At 38.7% G+C, this 20,462-nt stretch overlaps 1 protein-coding gene across 3 annotated transcripts in view; it reads right to left on the bottom strand.

Moving 5' to 3' along the window:
• The window catches only part of atm (ATM serine/threonine kinase), a 67,304-nt gene that overhangs the window by 18,635 nt on the left and 28,207 nt on the right, over positions 1-20,462 (bottom strand). For all 3 annotated transcript variants that reach the window (XM_083525400.1, XM_083525402.1, XM_083525401.1), the window contains exons 27-44: positions 17,144-17,262; positions 16,834-16,960; positions 14,806-15,005; positions 13,985-14,159; positions 12,168-12,332; positions 11,930-12,062; positions 10,972-11,067; positions 10,664-10,835; positions 9,811-9,952; positions 9,494-9,670; positions 8,569-8,746; positions 7,646-7,754; positions 7,033-7,191; positions 5,208-5,316; positions 5,041-5,129; positions 4,786-4,888; positions 2,009-2,157; positions 526-630 (exon numbers count right to left, since the gene is read on the bottom strand). In XM_083525400.1, coding sequence (XP_083381526.1) covers positions 526-630; positions 2,009-2,157; positions 4,786-4,888; positions 5,041-5,129; positions 5,208-5,316; positions 7,033-7,191; positions 7,646-7,754; positions 8,569-8,746; positions 9,494-9,670; positions 9,811-9,952; positions 10,664-10,835; positions 10,972-11,067; positions 11,930-12,062; positions 12,168-12,332; positions 13,985-14,159; positions 14,806-15,005; positions 16,834-16,960; positions 17,144-17,262 — 2,507 coding nt within the window. The remainder of the gene's footprint in view (positions 1-525; positions 631-2,008; positions 2,158-4,785; positions 4,889-5,040; positions 5,130-5,207; positions 5,317-7,032; positions 7,192-7,645; positions 7,755-8,568; positions 8,747-9,493; positions 9,671-9,810; positions 9,953-10,663; positions 10,836-10,971; positions 11,068-11,929; positions 12,063-12,167; positions 12,333-13,984; positions 14,160-14,805; positions 15,006-16,833; positions 16,961-17,143; positions 17,263-20,462) is intronic.

The raw sequence follows: 20,462 nt of genomic DNA, 5'->3' as shown, positions 1-20,462 counted from the left end.
CATAAAGCTCCTCCTTGGAATTCCTGCTTTCCTCCTGCATGGTGGTTTATCTTCAGCATTCTTCTACAGATATATCCCATGTCCCTCCTCTGCACATGAGCAAATTTTGCCAATTGTGCCTCTTTCACCTCATCTCCAAAACACCCTACCTGCATAGTCTAATAAACCCATTCCTAATCCTGTCCATCCTTATCACTTCTAATGAAAATCTTCAACTCTGCCACCTCCTGTCTAAAAAAAATGGGGTAATTATGTAATCCTTAATAAGCTACCGGAAAAAATTCACACCATACACACACAAAACAAAATTGTAAACACTTTTGCAGTCAGATCATTTTTGGGGTTTTATTGACCAATCATTTAATAGGTTAATTTCCCTCATTAAAAAAAAGAATAATGTTTGTAGGAGGTTAATACTATATGTATATTTTGGGCCAGCACACTTTAAATTAAACTGTAAATATAAAATGAATTTGAGGGTTTTTTTTTGTTTTATTGACCTGTGCTCATTCCGGTCCTGCTTACCTAGTGTCCTTTATCGTTTGCGCAAACATGAAGAAGTCCTTGTCCTTTAGCGCTTGTAGAGCAGTGAACACGGATTCATTGAAACCAGGATTCAATTTTTCACTCCTGCAAAAAAAACCCCAATAATAATAAAAAAAATTCAAAATCCATTTAATTCAAACCTTTTTTTGAGTAAACGTAGCTATTGTGTGCATACGTAAGCTTTTATGCGTCCGTTCTACTACCTTTTCATAATAAGAAAAGAACGTGTTTGGTGGTCCACAAAACCAAATCCGAATATACCCCTATAATATACGCTTTCTGATAGAGAAGGAATCTTTGCTGCCACTGCCAGTACACTATATTGCCAAAAGTATTGGGTCACCTGACCTTTCCTGCTATATGTGGTTCTTTTTCAAACCTTTACCACAAATCTGGAGGCACTCAATTGTACTGGACGTCTTTAGATGCGCTATAATAAAATTTTGCATTCACCCAAAACCTGTTCCAGCATGGCAATGCTCCTGTGCACAAAGTGAGATCCTTGAAGATCTGGTTAATATGTTTTGGAGAGGAAGATCTTGAGTGGCCTGCTATAGAGCTCTGATCTCATCCCTACTGAACACATCTGGGATGAATGTGAATGCTGACTGCACCCTCACCTCCTCACCTACATCAGTACCTGCCTTTCATAATACCCTTGTGGCTGATGAACAGAAATATGAATAAGCACACTCCAAAATGTAGTGGAACATCTTGCCAGAAGAGTGGAGGAAGCATAAAAGCAAATCAGGACTAAATGTGGAATGCAATGCTCAAAAATCACATACCATACTTATGACCAGGTGACCCAATACTTTTGGCAATATATCACATTCCACATGTAGTTCCCATTTGCTCCCTTCACTCTTATGGGAAGATGTTCCACTAGATTTTAGAGTGTTCTAATGAAGATTTGTGCTCATTCAGACACAATAGTGTCAGTAATGTCAGGAACTGATGTAGATGAGGTGAGGTGAGGAGGCCTGGGGTGCATTCAGCGTTTAAATTCATTCCAGAGATGTTTAGTAGGATTAAGGTCAAAGCTCTATAGCTGGAGATCAAGCACTCCAACTAATGTAAAGCAGATCTTCATGGAACAAGGTTTGTGCACAGGGGCACTAGAACAAGTTTGGGTCCCCTAATGAAGTCAAGTGAAGGAATATTCTAATGCTACCACATCCTATACAATTGTCTGTCTCCAACTCTGTGGTAGCAGTTTGGGAAAAAAAATTTACATTTAGCTGAAAAAGTATGGTTTCCCAAAACTTTTGTCCATATAGTGTACATTACTATACAGTATGTGATGGCAGATTAATTTACATATTCCACTTTTTTATCTTTTGGTATATTTTGAGAAATAAATGTGTGGAGGAATCTTTCTACTCCATGGAGAAAATAGTTTGAAAGAGCACCAGACAATCTCAATTTATACCTGAATTCTTTTTGTAATCAAAACCCCTACCTCTCATCCACATCCGTTTCCCATTGCGTGTTTCTCCAGGCGGCCTGGAAGCGAAATTCTCGGAGCTCAGGCGTCCACTCGGCTCCGTGTCTTCTCAGACCATGCAGGTACGTATTCAAGATCCCACAAAGCCCTAAATTCTGCAAACCCTAACAGACAAATTTGGATATTGTCTCTGTTTAATGCAATTACTTAATTTCAGTATACATTGTGTATACACAAAATAAAAATTGAATAATTCATAAAATAAAACCCTGAGAGGATTAGCTGTAAATAAACAATTTTGACAAATCATCTCTGAGAAGAAGTTGTTTCACATTGGCAGGAGTTCACGTGTGGACTGAATGCTTAATTTGGTCTACACAAGGTTTATCAGCTGAAAAGGAATATTAGAAAATCTTCATGGGGTCAGAGAAACTGGCAGCAGACCTGAAAGACAAGAGCATGTCAAGCCACAGATCCGGGGAAAACTACATTAAATCTCTGCTGCATTGAAAGTTCTCAGGAGCACAATGGCCTCCATTATTTTTTTTAACGGAGTTGCAACTTTAGACTCTTTCTCTTTATTGTTCAGCCTGACTGAGCAAAAGCATAGGTGAGAAGACCATGGGTTGAGGGTGGGGAAGGAGACTTTTCTCTCTTCAATCCATCATTGACATTTACACCACATGCTTCATCGGTAAAGCCACCAGCATTGTGGCTGATCTCACACACTTCTCACACTCTTTTCTCTCCTGCCGTCTGGAAAAAAAGGTACTGAAGCACTCAGACTGTATAACAGTGGGGTATTTTTTCACCATGTTTACTGTTGTGACTAGTCACTGTGTTTACTGTCTTCTTGTATTATGTTGTCCCTTTTTTTTACACTTGAATGTTACACATGTGCACTTTATGTTGTTTGTTTTGTCTGGTTCTGTGTTCTGTGTATGGTTGAAAACACAGCAAAAAAAACACAGCAACAAAATGCATTTTCGCATCTACCAGAAGGGCAAAAAGTAGCATTCGTGCAAATAGTGCAGAAAAATATGTAGCATATGTACAGCATGTGATTTGTGTATGTATATATATATATATATATATAAATTTATATACAGTGAGGAAAATAAGTATTTGAACACCCTGCTATTTTGCAAGTTCTCCCACTTAGAAATCATGGAGGGGTCTGAAATTGTCATCGTAGGTGCATGTCCACTGTGAGAGACATAATCTAAAAAAATAAATCCAGAAATCACAATATATGATTTTTTAATTATTTATATGTATGATACAGCTGCAAATAAGTATTTGAACACCTGTCTATCAGCTAGAATTCTGACCCTCAAAGACCTGTTAGTCTGCCTTTAAAATGTCCACCTCCACTACATTTATTATCCTAAATTAGATGCACCTGTTTGAGGTCGTTAGCTGCATAAAGACACCTGTCCACCCCATACAATCGGTAAGAATCCAACTACTAACATGGCCAAGACCAAAGAGCTGTCCAAAGACACTAGAGACAAAATTGTACACCTCCACAAGGCTGGAAAGGGCTACGGGGAAATTGCCAAGCAGCTTGGTGAAAAACGGTCCACTGTTGGAGCAATCATTAGAAAATGGAAGAAGCTAAACATGACTGTCAATCTCCCTCGGACTGGGGCTCCATGCAAGATCTCACCTCGTGGGGTCTCAATGATCCTAAGGAAGGTGAGAAATCAGCCCAGAACTACACGAGAGGAGCTGGTCAATGACCTGAAAAGAGCTGGGACCACCGTTTCCAAGGTTACTGTTGGTAATACACTAAGACGTCATGGTTTGAAATCATGCATGGCACGGAAGGTTCCCCTGCTTAAACCAGCACATGTCCAGGCACGTCTTATGTTTGCCAATGACCATTTGGATGATCCAGAGAAGTCATGGGAGAAAGTCATGTGGTCAGATGAGACCAAAAAAGAACTTTTGGGTCATAATGCCACTAAACGTGTTTGGAGGAAGAAGAATGATGAGTACCATCCCAAGAACACCGTCCCTACTGTGAAGCATGGGGGTGGTAGCATCATGCTTTGTGGGTGTTTTTCTGCACATGGGACAGGGCGACTGCACTGTATTAAGGAGAGGATGACCGGGGCCATGTATTGCGAGATTTTGGGGGAACAACCTCCTTCCCTCAGTTAGAGCATTGAAGATAGGTCGAGGCTGGGTCTTCCAACATGACAATGACCCGAAGCACACAGCCAGATTAAACAAGGAGTGGCTCTGTATGAAGCATATCAAGGTTCTGGCATGGCCTAGCCAGTCTCCAGACCTAAACCCAATAGAGAATCTTTGGAGGGAGCTCAAACTCCGTGTTTCTCAGCGACAGGCCAGAAACCTGACTGATCTAGAGAAGATCTGTGTGGAGGAGTGGGCCAAAATCCCCCCTGCAGTGTGTGCAAACCTGGTGAAAAACTACAGGAAACGTTTGACCTCTGTAATTGCAAACAAAGGCTACTGTACCAAATATTAACATTGACTTTCTCAGGTGTTTAAATACTTATTTGCAGCTGTATCATACAAATAAATAGTTAAAAAAAAATCATACATTGTGATTTCTGGATTTTTTTTTTTAGATTATGTCTCTCACAGTGGACATGCACCTACGATGAAAATTTCAGACCCCTCCATGATTTCTAAGTGGGAGAACTTGCAAAATAGCAGGGTGTTCAAATACTTATTTTCCTCACTGTATATATATATATATATGTAAGGGACTGATAGAACGATATTTACATTTTGCATGAAATGAACTGAATCATCATTACCTCCATTATTCCGACCTGCCTCGTTACCTCTGGGAGATTGGCGTGAAGGTCATAGGAGGCTAGAGCCTTTCCCCACAAGGCCTCATGCTCATACGTCCTGATTCTGGTATTTAAAATAAAATCGGAAAAACATCCATATCAAAACAAATACTTTCACCACCAATTTTCTTGACTAGTGTTGAAAAGTTTGTACTAGCAATAAACAATCTTTTTCTGAATAAACAAAAGTATGTACACAATAAGGTGCAGTCTAACCTGGTGAGAGGATTAATCAACTTGCCACCGCCACATCCATACAGGCTGTCCGGCTCCCCGATGCTCCTGTACACCTCGATCAAGATGTCCTGCAAATAAAAATGGAAATGAGTGCGATACCAAACGCCTTAAAACAAAAACAGGTTTTTATTAAACCTACGAGTTACCTGCAAGCTCATGCCCGAGTCTTCTACACTCTTTTCAGACATACTGCCAATGGATAAGTTTTGGCTGCTGTCGTCAAACGTTAACCTGCGTGATGTGCGGAATTGGGCTCTGAAGAAAACAAACAAGAAAAAAGACATACAAACTGAAAAATATCAAATACAGACCTTTGATACTTGAAATGCAGTTTAGGTACATCCCATTTCTCTAGATCATCTTTAAGATGTTACTACACTCTGATTGGAGTCCACTTCAGGCAAATTCAACTGAATGGATTTGATTTTATCTACAGCATTTATTATGCATTTATTGGAACTGGCTGCAGAGCCTAATCACAGGATTTAATAGAGGTACAGATCTGGGGAATACTACAAAAGATTGTTTGCTGCATTACAGGTTCTTAAGAGCACAGTGGACTTTATAGTTCTTACGGAAATGCAAGTTCGGAGCCTTTTTAGAGCTGGTCACCTGGCCAATCTGGGCTTGCTGAAGTTAGGAGGACCTCAATCAATCAATCAATCAATCAAATTTTATTTGTCACATACATAAAAAAAAAAAAAAGTATTAGAAAGGAAAAATAAATAAATAAATAAATAAATAATATAAAGTATAAAAGTACAACCTATAAATGATAGAGTATAAAATATACAGTACCTCACAAAAGTGAGAGGACCCCTCACATTTCAGCAACCATTTTAGTCTCTTTTTAAGGGACAAAACTATAGAAATGAAACTTGGATATATTTTAGTCAATGTGCAACTTGTATAGCAGTACAGATTTACTGTCCTCTGAAAATAACTCAACATTCAGCCATTATTGTCAAAATAGCTGGCAACAAAAGTGAATTTGGTGCTTTTAGTACAATTCTCTCATACTGACCACTGGATGTTAAACATGACACCTCATGCAAGAACTCTCTTAGGATTTGAGAATTAGAATTGTTGCTTTCCATAAAGATGGCATAGGCTTTAAGAAGATCTGTAAAACCCTAAAACTGAGTTACAGTACAGTAGAGTACTGCTCGTATTGTGGAGCTGTGGTTCATTAAGGGAAGCATGGATTCCAACAGGTACTGTGACATTCTGAAGCCGAACATGATTCCATCCTTATAGAAACTGGTCCAAACGGCTGTTTTTCAAAATAATAACGACCCCAAAAACACCTCTAAGATGACAACTGCCTTGCTGAGGAAGCTGAAAGTGAAGCTGATGGAGTGGCAAAGTGCGTTTGCAGACCTGAACTGTATTGAGCACCTGGGGAGGATGCTCAAATGAAAGGTGAAGAAGCGCCACTTGTGTAACATCCAGCAGCTCCATGCTGTCATTATGGAGTGGAAGAGGATCCCAGCAACAACCTGTGCAGCTCTGGTGAATTCCATGCCCAGGAGGATTAAGGCATGTGTGACGCCTGCATCACGTCCTGCACACAACAACAGGCAAGCGCTCCAAACACGACAGCCAGGCGGGTGCTGAATGGACAGCGCCATATCAGCAGCCGTACTGTAAAAAGCTGCGGCGCACATGGCAGGGGGCGGAGCGGCATCACAAAGCACGGCTGGAACCGAATAAGGAGAACGCCAACTCTTCACCCGCATCAAGAAGACTGAAGAGTATAAAAGGAGTCACGAAGGAACAAATGTTGGAGAATGTCTGGCTCCCTGATTCCTGCAATTCTGCTCTCTGGTGTGTGTGTTCCTCCCGTCGCGCGAGCGAGGCGCTATAGGATGCTAACTGATGTTGTAATGTTTTAAAATGTTACACATCTGTACATATAAAGAACACTTCAGGAATGTAAGGACACCTCCCTAACAAGTGCACGAGTGGTACCTGCGCTTCTCCTCCATGTTGTTGCGGATGTTGTCCACGTAGATCTCGGAGTACAGCAGGGCGGTGAAATGGGCGGAGCAGAGCTGTGCTGCTCGAGCCACTTCCAGGTAGTTCAGATCCAGCCAGAAGTTGGACTCGCACACGGTGCCAAACTCGGCGCTGCAAAACCATTATTAGTAGTAGTATCATTATTACGGTGTAAGAACCAAAATGAATAGAATTTAAAATATCGAGTTTGATATTAAATCTTGAGCTTTATATTTAAACGCATTATTGGATAATAACGTATTATTAAAAAGTAAGAAAAATAAAAAGTATTGAATTGTTCAATTAGACCCAAGCATCCTGCTTTCTCAGTAAATGACTATGTCCCATTCGGGCTGCACAAAAGTGTATTTTCAACACAAACAGATTACTAATTTAACAAATTTTTTTATGTGTAAATATGATGTCACGGTTGTTTAAAGAGAGCAATGCAGCAGCAAGTCTTCCGTGCCAATACTTTCTCATTTCTCAACAAAATAGCAAACTTTCTTTGCATCGTATATAAAATCACATCAGCACGACCGACACAATTGCCAATGGATTTAAACAAACAGGAAGTGAATAAAACCTGTTGGGTCTCAGTGGTCGCCTCTGCTGTCTGAGGTAGTCGATAACTGCGAGCATGGTGCGCAGAGACCATTTATCCGGTTGGCTTTGAACTCCGACATCCGTGTCTCCTGCAGAGAAACAATTTCTATGTAATGTCTGAACATCTATACGCTGTGTCCACCTTACATATGGGATATGCATAAAGTATACAGAAAATGATGACTTGTGCTAATCTTTCTTTAAATTCGTCTAGGAACGATGGGGTCAGATCAGGGCAAAATCGGCAAAGATTTAATAAAACGATTCCGTCCTTTATGTGGTAGATGTCACTTGTCATCAGTGGTGGATTGTAATTAAATAAATGTAATTTGTTTCTGTATTTAAGTAGCTTTTTTTGTGCATATCTGTACTTTACTCAAGTATTTCCACTTGGGGAGACTTTTACTTTAACTTCACTACATTTCAAAGTCAAATCTCTCGCTTTTTTTAATTATGAGTGGATAAAAACTTAACTGGTCACACGCTCAGCAAACCACCAATCAGGGCAGAGCACACGCTGTTTTAATCTTGTTTCGATTGGCTTGTTACAAAGGTTTTGAGCTCATGATCATTTTTATAGACATCTTTGTTTGACTCATTAATATTAACAGATTGGTGTTGCTAAGAGTAACATTAGAGTCTTCTCACATAAACTGAGTTGATTAAGCAAAAAATTATAATAGGACCATTATCGCCATAATAAATAAAAAAAAACTTAAGTAGATTCAAAGGCAAATACTTTTGCACTTTTATTCAAGTGAATGTTTACAGGGAGCACTTTTACTGGATTAATATTTTACCTGCTGTATCTCTATTTTTACTCAAGTACATGGTTTTTGTACTTCGTCATAACTCAGCACATGCTGAGGTGTTCAGACTGGTAGCAATGAGAGATAGGTGTACCTGAGTCAGGGGGCATGGGAGTGGTGGGTCGGCTGCCGGAAACAGTTGGTCTGCAGCAGTTGCTAAAAAAGTGCTGGATGTGTGTGGAGAGTATTTCCCTCCATAAGCCATTTCGGTCTCCTAGCAGCATGTCATGGATGAAGAGCGGAAGCATTTTTTGGCAGAAATCAGTTTTTACCTGCATAGAAGAAAGGTCATGAAGAGTTACTGGTTAAACACATGCTCTCCGATACGTCTTAAAGCCAAGCCAAGCAGAAAGCAAACAGGTCTGCTCTTTTACAAAACATCTAGGGCTCAGAGACCAGTTTCATTAAATGTAGTAATGACAGATTAGTGAACATTATTCACACAATGCCAGACTTTAAATAGCTTTGATACGGCTGATAAACAGGCCAACAGATTTCATTAAAAAAAAATCTACTTTTGCAGGAAGTAGCTATTTAAGTGACAATACAATAAAAGGTATTCACCCCCATTGAACATTAAAGATTACTCTTTATTGGACTACCATATATAAGATTATTAATATTAATTGAGAAATATATGGGATTGTTGACGTTAGATGGGATGATCATATTAAAAATAATTTATTGTAAATAATAATTACCATATACTGGATAATTCATTTCAACTGGCATACAGTATATGATATATGATAATCTTAATGAGGATTACCAAATATGAGATTATTAGTCTTAATTATGATTGCCATATATTGGATAGTTCATCTTAATTGGGATTACTGTATTTGGGATAACTGATGATAACTGGGATTACCATAAATTGGATAATTGGATCTTAATTGGAATTCAAATCAAATCATTTATGAAAATTTCATTTCAGAAAAGTGTGGTGGTAGCATCGTGTTGAGAGGATGCTTTTCAACAAAGTGTGATCAAAAGAAAAAAACAAAATGTCCAAATACCTCACAAAGGCCTCGGGTTGTGAGCAGTGCTTCATTACAGACCCCTCCACTGTCCAGCAGAGCCATACACAGGTTCCTTAACCACTCCTTGTGTTTTCCAGGTTGCACTGACCACAACTCTGCACTGTCGACTCGATCTCTGCAAGATGAAGTGACCTCCGCTCTCAATGTCTGCTCCTAGAATGGACAAATAGATGGACAGACAGAGCAAGTTGAGAATTTCATGCTGAAGTTCACACCTTCTTCTCAATGACCCAAAATCTGGATTATGGACTCTACAGAATTACAGACACCAGCTTTTACGAACAAATACTTGCTTTTCTCTTTGCTGATCGAAACGGACTCAGGTACAGCAGCATTGGGTCTCTCTGACTCTTGTGCATCTCCCAGAAATCCAAACCGGATGAAGTGGCCAAAATGTCTTTTAAACACACAGCGGCAGCCTGGCGGACAGAAATACTAACACACACACACACACACACACACACACACACACACAGACACGTAAAAACATTAGTAACAAGATATTAATTGAAACAATATATTCAATCGATAAAGACAGTAAAATCATCCGGATATGAGAGCACTTTTATTGAATGCTTGCCTAAAAGCAGCTTTACACAAAGTCTTTAAACCAACACTGCAGCTGTAACACTGTAACCCAACCAGGCAGAACACTATGACATTATAACATTATGACTGGTGAAGTCAATAACACTGATGATCCCTTTATCCTGGCAGCCTTTAGTGGGTGGGATATATTAGGCAGCAAGTGAACATTTATTTCCTCAAAGTTGTGTTTTAGAAGGAAAAATGGGCAAGCGTAAGGATTTGAGTAAATTCGATAAGAGACAAATTGTGATGGCTAGACGACTGGGTCAGAGCATCTCCAAAACTGCAGCTTTTCTGGTGTGTTCCCGGTCTGCGGTTTTCCAAGGAAGGAACAGTGGTGAATCAGTGACAGGGTCACGGGCAGCCAAGGCTCATTGACGCATGTGCGAAACGAAGGCTGAAGCAAACAGACGAGCTCCTGAAGCTCAAATTTGCCAGCAAATGGGGGACAACACGAAATTGGGCACATGGTCATAATGTTATGCCTGATTGGTGTATATTTCACCACTACACAAAAGTCTGCATTATAAAAGAGGAGGCCAATATCCGCAATATCACCTCTGGTCGGTCAGTGCATTGTTCATGCAGCTGAGTATGATGGAGACCCACTGATGAAGAACATCAGGATAAAGTGCAGCAGCCTGGGTGTAAATCTGATCTTTCCCATGATGCAGTGCAATGGTAGACAAGTCCACAGGCCCGAGTTCTCCCAAGCAACCCCCGACAGCCTCTGAAAGAACAAACTCAGAGGTTTAATGGATGAAGATATAGACAGTGATTGACCATTTTTTATTTATTTTATTTTTTTTATTAGCTTTTTTCTGATTTGTCGGTGTATGTGAAAGCAACAGGAAGGAAGTGCTCACCTAATATGTCTCTGCCTCGAGGATGGCTGGCTGCCAGTTTGCACAGCTGCAGGAGGTTCAGCACCAGTTTGACCAGCACACTGCTGGCCGGATCAGCTTTTACGAAAGAAAAATACTTTAGATTTAGTCTTAAAAGTCTGTAAGTGAATCATTTGAAACTCGTACCAAACGTCAGACAGTGATTTAGTGTAAAGGATCAGTGCCTTTTTCTTAACACTTGTATATATAAATAAATAAATAAATAAATAAATAAATTTTGAGCAGCCATGTAGCCATAACATGAAACAATATTCGGCTGCATCTTGACTAAAACCGTGTTTCACACTGTAAGATTCCCAACATTCCTGATATCATTTCCACAAACCTGAATCCCATAAGCTAAACATTTTATTTATTTTAAAGCTTATTCATTTTATTTTATAGTTTATTTCTATAGCGCTTTTCCCAACAGACATTGTCTGTATAGTCTAATACATTTACAATACATTAACTTTTATGGCATTTAGCACACGCGATTAGCTAGAGTGATGTTCAAAAGTCTCTGTCAGTGAACAACTCAACACTGGTTCACTCGGATGCAGACTCAGGATACTATCAGCCTGAAACTCTATTGAAAGGAATTATAGCATACTTCTTTAAAATACATAAAAAAACAAACAGGAAAATAAGTGTGAGTTTAAGTGTTTCAGGAAGAGGTAGGTCTTCACCCGTCGTTTGAAGATAGCCAGTACCTCAGCTGCTCGGAAATCTGTGTGCGTGTGCATGTGTGTGTGTGTGTGTGTGTGTGTGTGTGTGTGAGATGGACATTACTCTGCAGAGGATCTCTTTTCTTTATAATATATAATTAAAACCGCTGAAATCACACGGTGAATTTGCATCGCTTCAAAAACAAGATATGAAAAAAATCACATTTATATTAGAGGAAAGACTGAAGTGCTAATTTGTGTCTCCTGCTCACCATGACATTCTTTTAGCAGCTGCTTAATCTGGTCTTTGTGAGCGTGCAAAAGTCTCTTTAAATCCTTCAGGCCCTCCATTCGAGTAAGAGGTAAGGAGTCACATGATGTCACAGACAAGAAATGCTCAATCTCCTGCAAAATACGAACAAAAAGATGTTTCTTGGAAACATTGAGGGCTTTTTTAACACTTGAATATATATATAAAAAAAGAGAGACAAATCTATGTATCAGCAGCACCTCTCTGAGGGTAAAGGCTCCAGAGCTGTATTTGAGTTTGTGCTGAGCCGTTCGGAGCTCTGTGAAGGCCGGCTGATCGGGAAAAGGCTCAAGCAAAGGAATTGCTCTCCTGAGATACCTGTTATCTGGGTTTTCTATCACCAGGAACTTCAGCAGACTAAGCACCTGCAAGAAAATGTGTTATTTCATATATATATATATATATATATATATATATATATATATATATATATATATATATATATATATATATATATATATATATATATATACACACATACACACACACACACACACACACACACACACACACACACACACACACACACACACACACACACACACACACACTATTGGCCCTCCACAATCACAATTTTAATGTTTTTTTGATTTGATTATTCCCAAGCTTATAATTAATACTAAATACTAGTTTTGCAAAGATCAGCATACAAACAGCAAAAAGCTCACAGAATTGAGTACTTTACACATTTCAGCAACAATTTTAGTATATCTTCTCTCAGGGGACAATACTGCAGAATTAAACTTAATTCAATACAGCCATTAATGCCAAAATAGCTAACAACGAAAGTTATTTATAATCTTTTATTTATTTATATATTTGTATTTGCATTTTGATGTAATAAAGCAATTAAATGCACTACGTGTTTATTTTATTCACAGATATTCTTGTATGCAATTTCAGCATTAACATTTAAATGTAGATATTATTATTATTATATATAAACATTTTAGGTACTTTTTCCGATTAATCGATGGACTAATCAGTTAATTAATCAGTAGAACACTCGATTACTAAAATAATCGATAGCTGCAGCCCTAATTATATATATATATATATATAAAACTACTGCTTTCTAATTACTGTACATGTATTGCATCATATTATATTTAGAGGTGGAAAGTAACGTTACTGTAAGTAAGCAGTTTTGTTGAAGTTTTGAACATCTGCAATTTTACTTTTACTTAAGTTTTTTTTTTTTTTTATATTGTACTTAACTACATTTTAAATCATATTGTTAATAAGTAGTAGTACAAAAGTGCATAACCCATAAGACTTTTTTTATTATCACTTATTTTGGTTAATGCACAATTTGTAAAGGTGTTCCTTCAATTAAAAACAACTAGTTTGAGATTTATGTCCACTTGTCCTTTTTGAACTACACTAGAATCCAACCACCCCCCCCCCTTTTTTATTTTTATTTTACTTTGCATAAATAAAAAATATTAGCTACTTCATCATTTCACTTGAGAAGATTTTCAGACCGGTATTTTGTACTTTAGCAGAATGTCATCGAACCTTAGTACAGTAGAATATTTTATTACTATTTCCACCTCTGCATATACTGTACATGTACAATTGCCGTTATCTCGCTCTGTGTATGAGGTTGTTGATACATTATAAAACTTGATGTAGTACAGTGCATTGTTATAATTTGTGTGTGTATGTGTTCAATATCAGGCCTAGAGAGATTCACTTCTTTCTATTCTCACATTCACCCCAAACCCAGAGTCGTAGAGCATAGACAAAGCATTTGACAAAGACAAAAATGATTGAGCCCAATAACTGATCGACAGAAAGGCTGTATATATATTAAATATAAAAATATATTTTGCATATAAAAGATAATAAATTATGAACTAATGCCCAATGAATTAATGTCCAAGGTCATTAATGTATTGTGTCCATTACTAAATCTGGAGATCAAGATATACCCATGCCTCCCATATTTTCCCCAGCAGTACCGCAGCCTGCTCAAACACAGGAAAATATTCCAACCTGTAACCCAGATACCCACCTGTTGAGAGATTGCTGGCTGCTCGGTGACTTGTGCAGTGAGAGTTCCTACAATGACCTGCAGGTGGCTCTCCAGAGCGTCGTCACAGAAGCGGATCGCCTTCTGGCATACGGTGATGAGCAGGTCACAGCACAACGCCAGACTTCGAGCAGATACCTCTTCCTGAGGGCCCAACCTGAAGAAGACCATTCATTTATTCAATCATTTGGATTAGGTTGAAAAATTTGCTTTTTACCCTGTGACAGGAGAAACTGGGGAAACTACAGCGATACAAACAGAGTCTTTTCACATAAACTGAGTCGATTAAGCAAAGAATTTTGAGACAAAAATGATAATAGGAAAATTATAGCCATAATAAATCAGAGTACTTTGGATACCTAAAGTACATTTAAAGGCAAATACTTTTGTACTTTCAATCAAGTGAAAGTTTAAAGAGAGCTCTTACAGTGGTAATATTTTACCGAGTGTATCTAGACTTTAACTCTAGCAAATGGTTTGTCCACCACCGGTAAGTTGTCAGTCTCTGAGTTATTTCAGTTTGAGAAAGTGATGCTGCCTCTAGAGCCTGCTTTATGACGTATACACAGAAAAATTAACTACTGATCGGGAAAAACAACTTTTGTTAAGTCGGGATCAGGAGAGAACAACTTTGATGTCAAGATCATGACAAAATGAAGTTGTCATAACAAGAAAACAAAATAAAAAATAAAAATTATAGGTGTAAATACAGGTAAAGTTTACAAAACAGCAGAGCAGAAATGAATATAGCGTGTGTGTGTGTGTGTGTGTGTGTGTGTGTGTGTGTGTGTGTGTGTGTAGACCTGCTATTGATGTGATGTATAAGGGTGTAGATGATGTCTCGGAGCACAAAGGCCCACGCCCCCCCTAGGCCATCCTTAACCTCAAACAGCAGCAGCTTCACAAACAGATGATACATCATGAGGATGCGGTGCCTCTCGTAGGCGTTGGTGGTCTCAGCTTCCCGCTGGCAAACTGAGGTCAGGATCTTCTGTATGGACATCTAGCGCAAAGAATGAGAAACACTGTCACTCCAACTTGAACAGACCTTTGATTTACAAGAAAGAAAAGGAGTAAGAGACTATTATTCAACACATGTACATTACAGCATAGTGAAATTCTGAGTGCAGGGTCCCATGGAGCATGGCGCAGAGATGGTTAAGAGCCTAACGGTGGCAGCTTGGTGATACAGGAGCTTAAAAGCCCGGCCTTTTAATCACTAACCCAGAGCCGTGACCACTGAGCTACTACTTCCCCACTATCTATATATCTCACATAGACATTTGAGCTTCATATCCTAACCATGTCAAAAGGCTTAGTGTCTGTATTAAAGTGTATAAATGATTGTTTATAACAGTCAACTCTGGAATTATTGCCACCCTGGGTGATGGTTACGAGACCAATTCTGTCCAAATCATTACACACTGCAAACATGACAGAAATGTAAATATTATCTAAAACAGGGGTCCCCAAACTCATCATCTTTAACAGCACATGACATGGGCCGGCGTGACTAGCAGTGTTATTGTGGAGATTTTATTATGATTTATTATGTCTCCTAATATTAGATTAGTCTGCTAAAGATATGTACAGCCTATTAAAACAGCATACTATCGTACTACTGAAACCAAAACTTTTACTTACTTATGCATATGGTTAATGGGTCAAAGAACATAACAAATAATTAGGCTATGCTAATAACTAGAGGTCAACGGATGGTGGATTTTACAGATACCGATAGCTAACTTGGATCGTACATGCCGATAACCGATTGATCAACCGAATTTAAATGGACACTGGATAAAAACAAACATTGTAAAATAGTACAGATGAATAGTACTGACTCATAAAAAGGTGCTAAAGTCAAATAAATATAAACACAGTAATCCGTCGCCACACGGTTCAGTTTTTGCGGTCTCACTGTAACGCGGGTTTTTACATGGAACATATCTAGTTTTGCGGATTTTTTGCTGTATCGTGGGATTTTGTGGTATGTAGGTAATATTGTTAAGAGTTATTCTAATTATTTTTGTGGTAAAATAATCATTTCCTTTTTTAAAAAATGTAGCTTTCAGAAGAGCTGTAATGCTCTACTTGGGTATGCAGTATATTCATTTCATCGTCATCACCTTCATCATCATTATTTGTACTGCACACTTAATTCATCATTATTTGTACTGTATAAATATTTGGTTCCCAATTCGCAGATTTTCGCCTATTTTGGTGTGGGGGGTCTGGAAAGTAACCCTGCGATAGGCGAGGGATTACTGTATGTTCATTTATAAATATAATGACATAATTAATAAATTCCCTCCATGCAATGCGTCATCACACGTTGTTAGGTTACATTCCAAATCAATAATTTGGTTATTCTACCAGGAGTTTGTGTGACTTCTTTTTATCTTTTCATATTTGGCCTGCAGGCAGTAGTTTGCGGACCCCTGATCTAAAATGTTACATACGTCACAATTAAGGTGAAAGAAAGATGCTTCATACTTCTCACATGTACTTTTACAGCACAGTGAAATTCTTTCTTCGCAAATCCCAGTAATGTTCGAAAGATTTGGTCAGACATGATACAGCACCGCTGGGGCACTGAGAATAAAGGCCTTGCTCAAGGGCCACAAGATTGGCTTGAACCCCCGACGTTCCGATCACTAATCCAGAGTCTTGACCACTGAACTACTTCCCAATGAATGCCTTTAGCGCTTTACCGATCTTCCTGTTATAATCCTAACAGCGTCCTATAATGTTAATAAGATTGGCGAACACAGTAAGAAGTCAGAGACCACACCTCAGTGTGCTTTTACTGAATAATATCAGGTTCTTACCGGAGTCTTGGACAGTATGGCTACCAGAGACTTGTGACTGGTGCTATGACACTTGCTGAGGTAATCGAGAGTTGCTTTGATCACGTGGGAACTAAAGAATGGTGGATTTGGGGCGGGATCCAGCTCTCTAGAAACAACAACGAGACACAAGATGAAAAAACAAAAAAACAAAAAAAAAAAAACAACACAAAGAAACACTGATCAGATTGTAGACCATCTATGAGTACAAATAACAATAAGCAACACAGGAAGGTTATTTATATATAAAAAGCTTTTCATGACTGTGACACTGTATATACAGCTTAATTACCCAGTGAACTTCTGCAGATCTCCAGTTTCAGCATTTCCTGATCCTGCTCCTTCGTACAGAGTCATCAACAGCTCGACAACAATGTCCGCCAGGTTACCGCGTATCAGACTGTCGATTTGCTGCAAATAGGAAACTGCATTCGTCAATCGTTCATTCAATCAGTCAATCAATCAAAGTGTCTTCTATTCTTCAAGAAATTCACCTTTGAATATCTGAGTGGAAAAAACAGCACAAAGCACTCTGGTTGTTATCTACAGTAAGTAAGTAAGTAAACCACTACAGCTTGTGCTCTTTTATGGTGTTTTGTGTTACTGAAGTGTTTTATTTCACTTATACGACAATGTTTTGGCATCACAATCACTTTTTGATTTTGTATACAGTAAGCTCCAGCATCTCAGCCTGCATTTAGACGGTTGTTCTGTAACTACTAGTTCAACGGTAAAAGACCTGGGAGTTATTTTAGACAGCAACTTATCTTTTAAAAATCACATCAATCAAGTTACAAAAACAGCCTTCTTTCACCTTAGAAATATTTCTAAGCTAAGAAATATGTTATCTATATCTGATGCAGAGAAGCTCGTCCATGCGTTTATGACCTCTAGAATAGACTATTGTAATGCGTTACTAGGTGGATGTCCTGCATCATTAATAAACAAGCTTCAGTTAGTTCAGAATGCGGCAGAAAGAGTTCTTACTAGGTCAAGAAAATACGATCATATAACCCCTATCTTATCGTCCCTACATTGGCTTCCTGTTAAGTTTCAAATAGACTACAAACTACTGCTACTCACTTATAAAGCACTAAATGGTTTGGCTCCCATGTATCTATCCAGTCTCTTAACACGCTACAATCCGTCACGCTCCCTGAGATCTCAAAACTCTGGGCTTCTAGTAGTTCCTAGAATAGCAAAGTCCACTAAAGGCGGTAGAGCATTTTCACATTTAGCTCCTAAACTCTGGAATAGTCTTCCTGACAGTGTTCGGGGTTCAGATACACGCTCCCAGTTTAAGTGTAGATTAAAAACATATCTTTTTAGCAAAGCCTACACATAACACACATCACACACATGCACATTATTAACTTGTGCTGTTAATATCATGAACAGCAGCTACGCTAATTCCTCTCCACTGCTTCTCTTTCTCTCCCCATCCCGAGGCATCCTGAGGTTTGGCCAGCTCCAGTCACGTCCCACCTCGTGAAGATTATGGACCTATGGATGATCATGGAGAAGTAGATGCCGAGTGTTTAAAGGCCCTGGCATGGAGAAGCTGATGCTGGATCTATGATGATCACAAATTGTTCTGTATTGTTGAAAGATTTATGATCAAACTCTTGATGTCACCCATATGAGGATGGGTTCCCCTTTGAGTCTGGTTCCTCTCAAGGTTTCTTCATCATATCATCTAAGGGAGTTTTTCCTTGCCACTGTCGCCACGGCTTGCTCATCAGGGACAAACGCACACCATTCACCTTCACTGTTGTTTTCTGTAAAGCTGCTTTGAGACAATGTCTGTTGTGAAAAGCGCTATACAAATAAACTTGACTTGACTTGACAGACCAAAGGTTTGGACACTCATTCAAAGAGTTTTCTTTATTTTCATGACTATGAAAATTGTAGAGTCACACTGAAGGCATCAAGGGCTATTTGACCAAGAAGGAGAGTGATGGGGTGCTGCACCAGATGACCTGGCCTCCACAGTCACCGGACCTGAACCCAATTGAGATGGTTTAGGGGTGAGCTGGACCGCAGAGTGAAGGCAAAAGGGCCAACAAGTGCCAAGCATCTCTCGGGGAACTCCTTCAAGACTGTTGGAAGACCATTTCAGGTGACTACCTCTTGAAGTTCATCAAGAGAATGCCAAGAGTGTGCAAAGAAGTAATCAAAGCAAAAGGTGGCTACTTTGAAGAACCTAGAATATGACATTTTTCAGTTGTTTCACACTTTTTTGTTATGTATATAATTCCATATATAATTCCACATGTGTTAATTCATAGTTTTGATGCCTTCAGTGTGAATCTACAATTTTCATAGTCATGAAAATAAAGAAAACTCTTTGAATGAGAAGGTGTGTCCAAACTTTTGGTCTGTACTGTATATATATATATATATATATATATATATATATATATATATATATATATATATATATATATATATAAAGAAAAAAAAAACGTGGTACTTTTCCGTTTGAATTCATTGAAACGGAACATCCAGAAACGAGTCAGTTCTCTTCATCACATGTTATAGTCTCTCTCTCTCGAAGGTAATAAGGTGCAGTTACATAGTGCAAATCACCTCTGTCCTCGAGGAACCTCTCAAGGCTGAAAATATCAATTTATAGCTTTACCTCTATCACACGCTTTTTCTAAAAACATGTTTTGTGTGATTGAGTGTCTTCTATAAATATAGCAACATATTAGAACAAGTGAATGGATAATAAACTGTGATGTGGGAGAGGTGGTATCTCAGTAGGCTCTGGGCTACTGAATGGAAGGTTGGGGGGTTCAAAACTGGGATTGCCAAACTGCCACTTTTGGGACCCTTGAGCAAGCCCCATGTATCCCCATGTAGCTGATCTTGCGCTCTAAACCCCAGTTTCCTAACATCGTTGGGATACATAAAGAAAGAATTTTACGAAAAACGAGCAAATGATTAATGTACGTATATTATATTTATATTGATGGCATTTGGCAGATTCCCTTATCCACCTACAAAAGTGTTTTGAAGTCTCTGAACATTCTGATTCTGATTCATTAAGAGACAGACTTAAGAATACCATCAGTCGAAAAATATACACAATATGACCAGAAATTTGTGGACACCTTCGAAATGTGATTTTTTTAACAACCTGATCAAATCTTAATTTTCTGGATTGATGTTCCAAAAAGTTTTAAAGAATAAGTTTGGATTTTTAGCTACAAAGGCATTAGTAAAGTCAGGTAGTGATGTACGGTGAAGAGGTCTGGGGTGCAGTCAGAATTCCAATTCCTCCCAAAGGCAGTCAATACAATTGAGGTGAAAATTTGATGGCAGGCCACTTAACGTCTTTCACTCCAACCCATGTAAACCATATCTTAATGGAGCTGGCTTTGTGCACAGGGGCATGGTCATGCTGGAGCAGGGAAAATGTAATGGCACACCATCCAAAGACATCCTATACAATTGTGTGCGTCCAAAATTGGGATAAAGGTTCGGGGAAAAGACGGATATGGCTGGAGAAATCAGATGTGCTGCTGTTGGAGGAAGCTCTTAAGATGTCGTTTGAAGACTTTTACAGATTTGGCTGTTCACATATCAAATGGAATTTTCTATTACAT

The sequence above is a fragment of the Silurus aristotelis genome (genome assembly GCF_946808225.1).
Source record: "Silurus aristotelis genome assembly, chromosome: 22".
Taxonomy (NCBI): domain Eukaryota; kingdom Metazoa; phylum Chordata; class Actinopteri; order Siluriformes; family Siluridae; genus Silurus; species Silurus aristotelis.
Note: the sequence above shows the minus strand (reverse complement) of the source record. Positions and strands in the feature narration are given on the sequence as shown.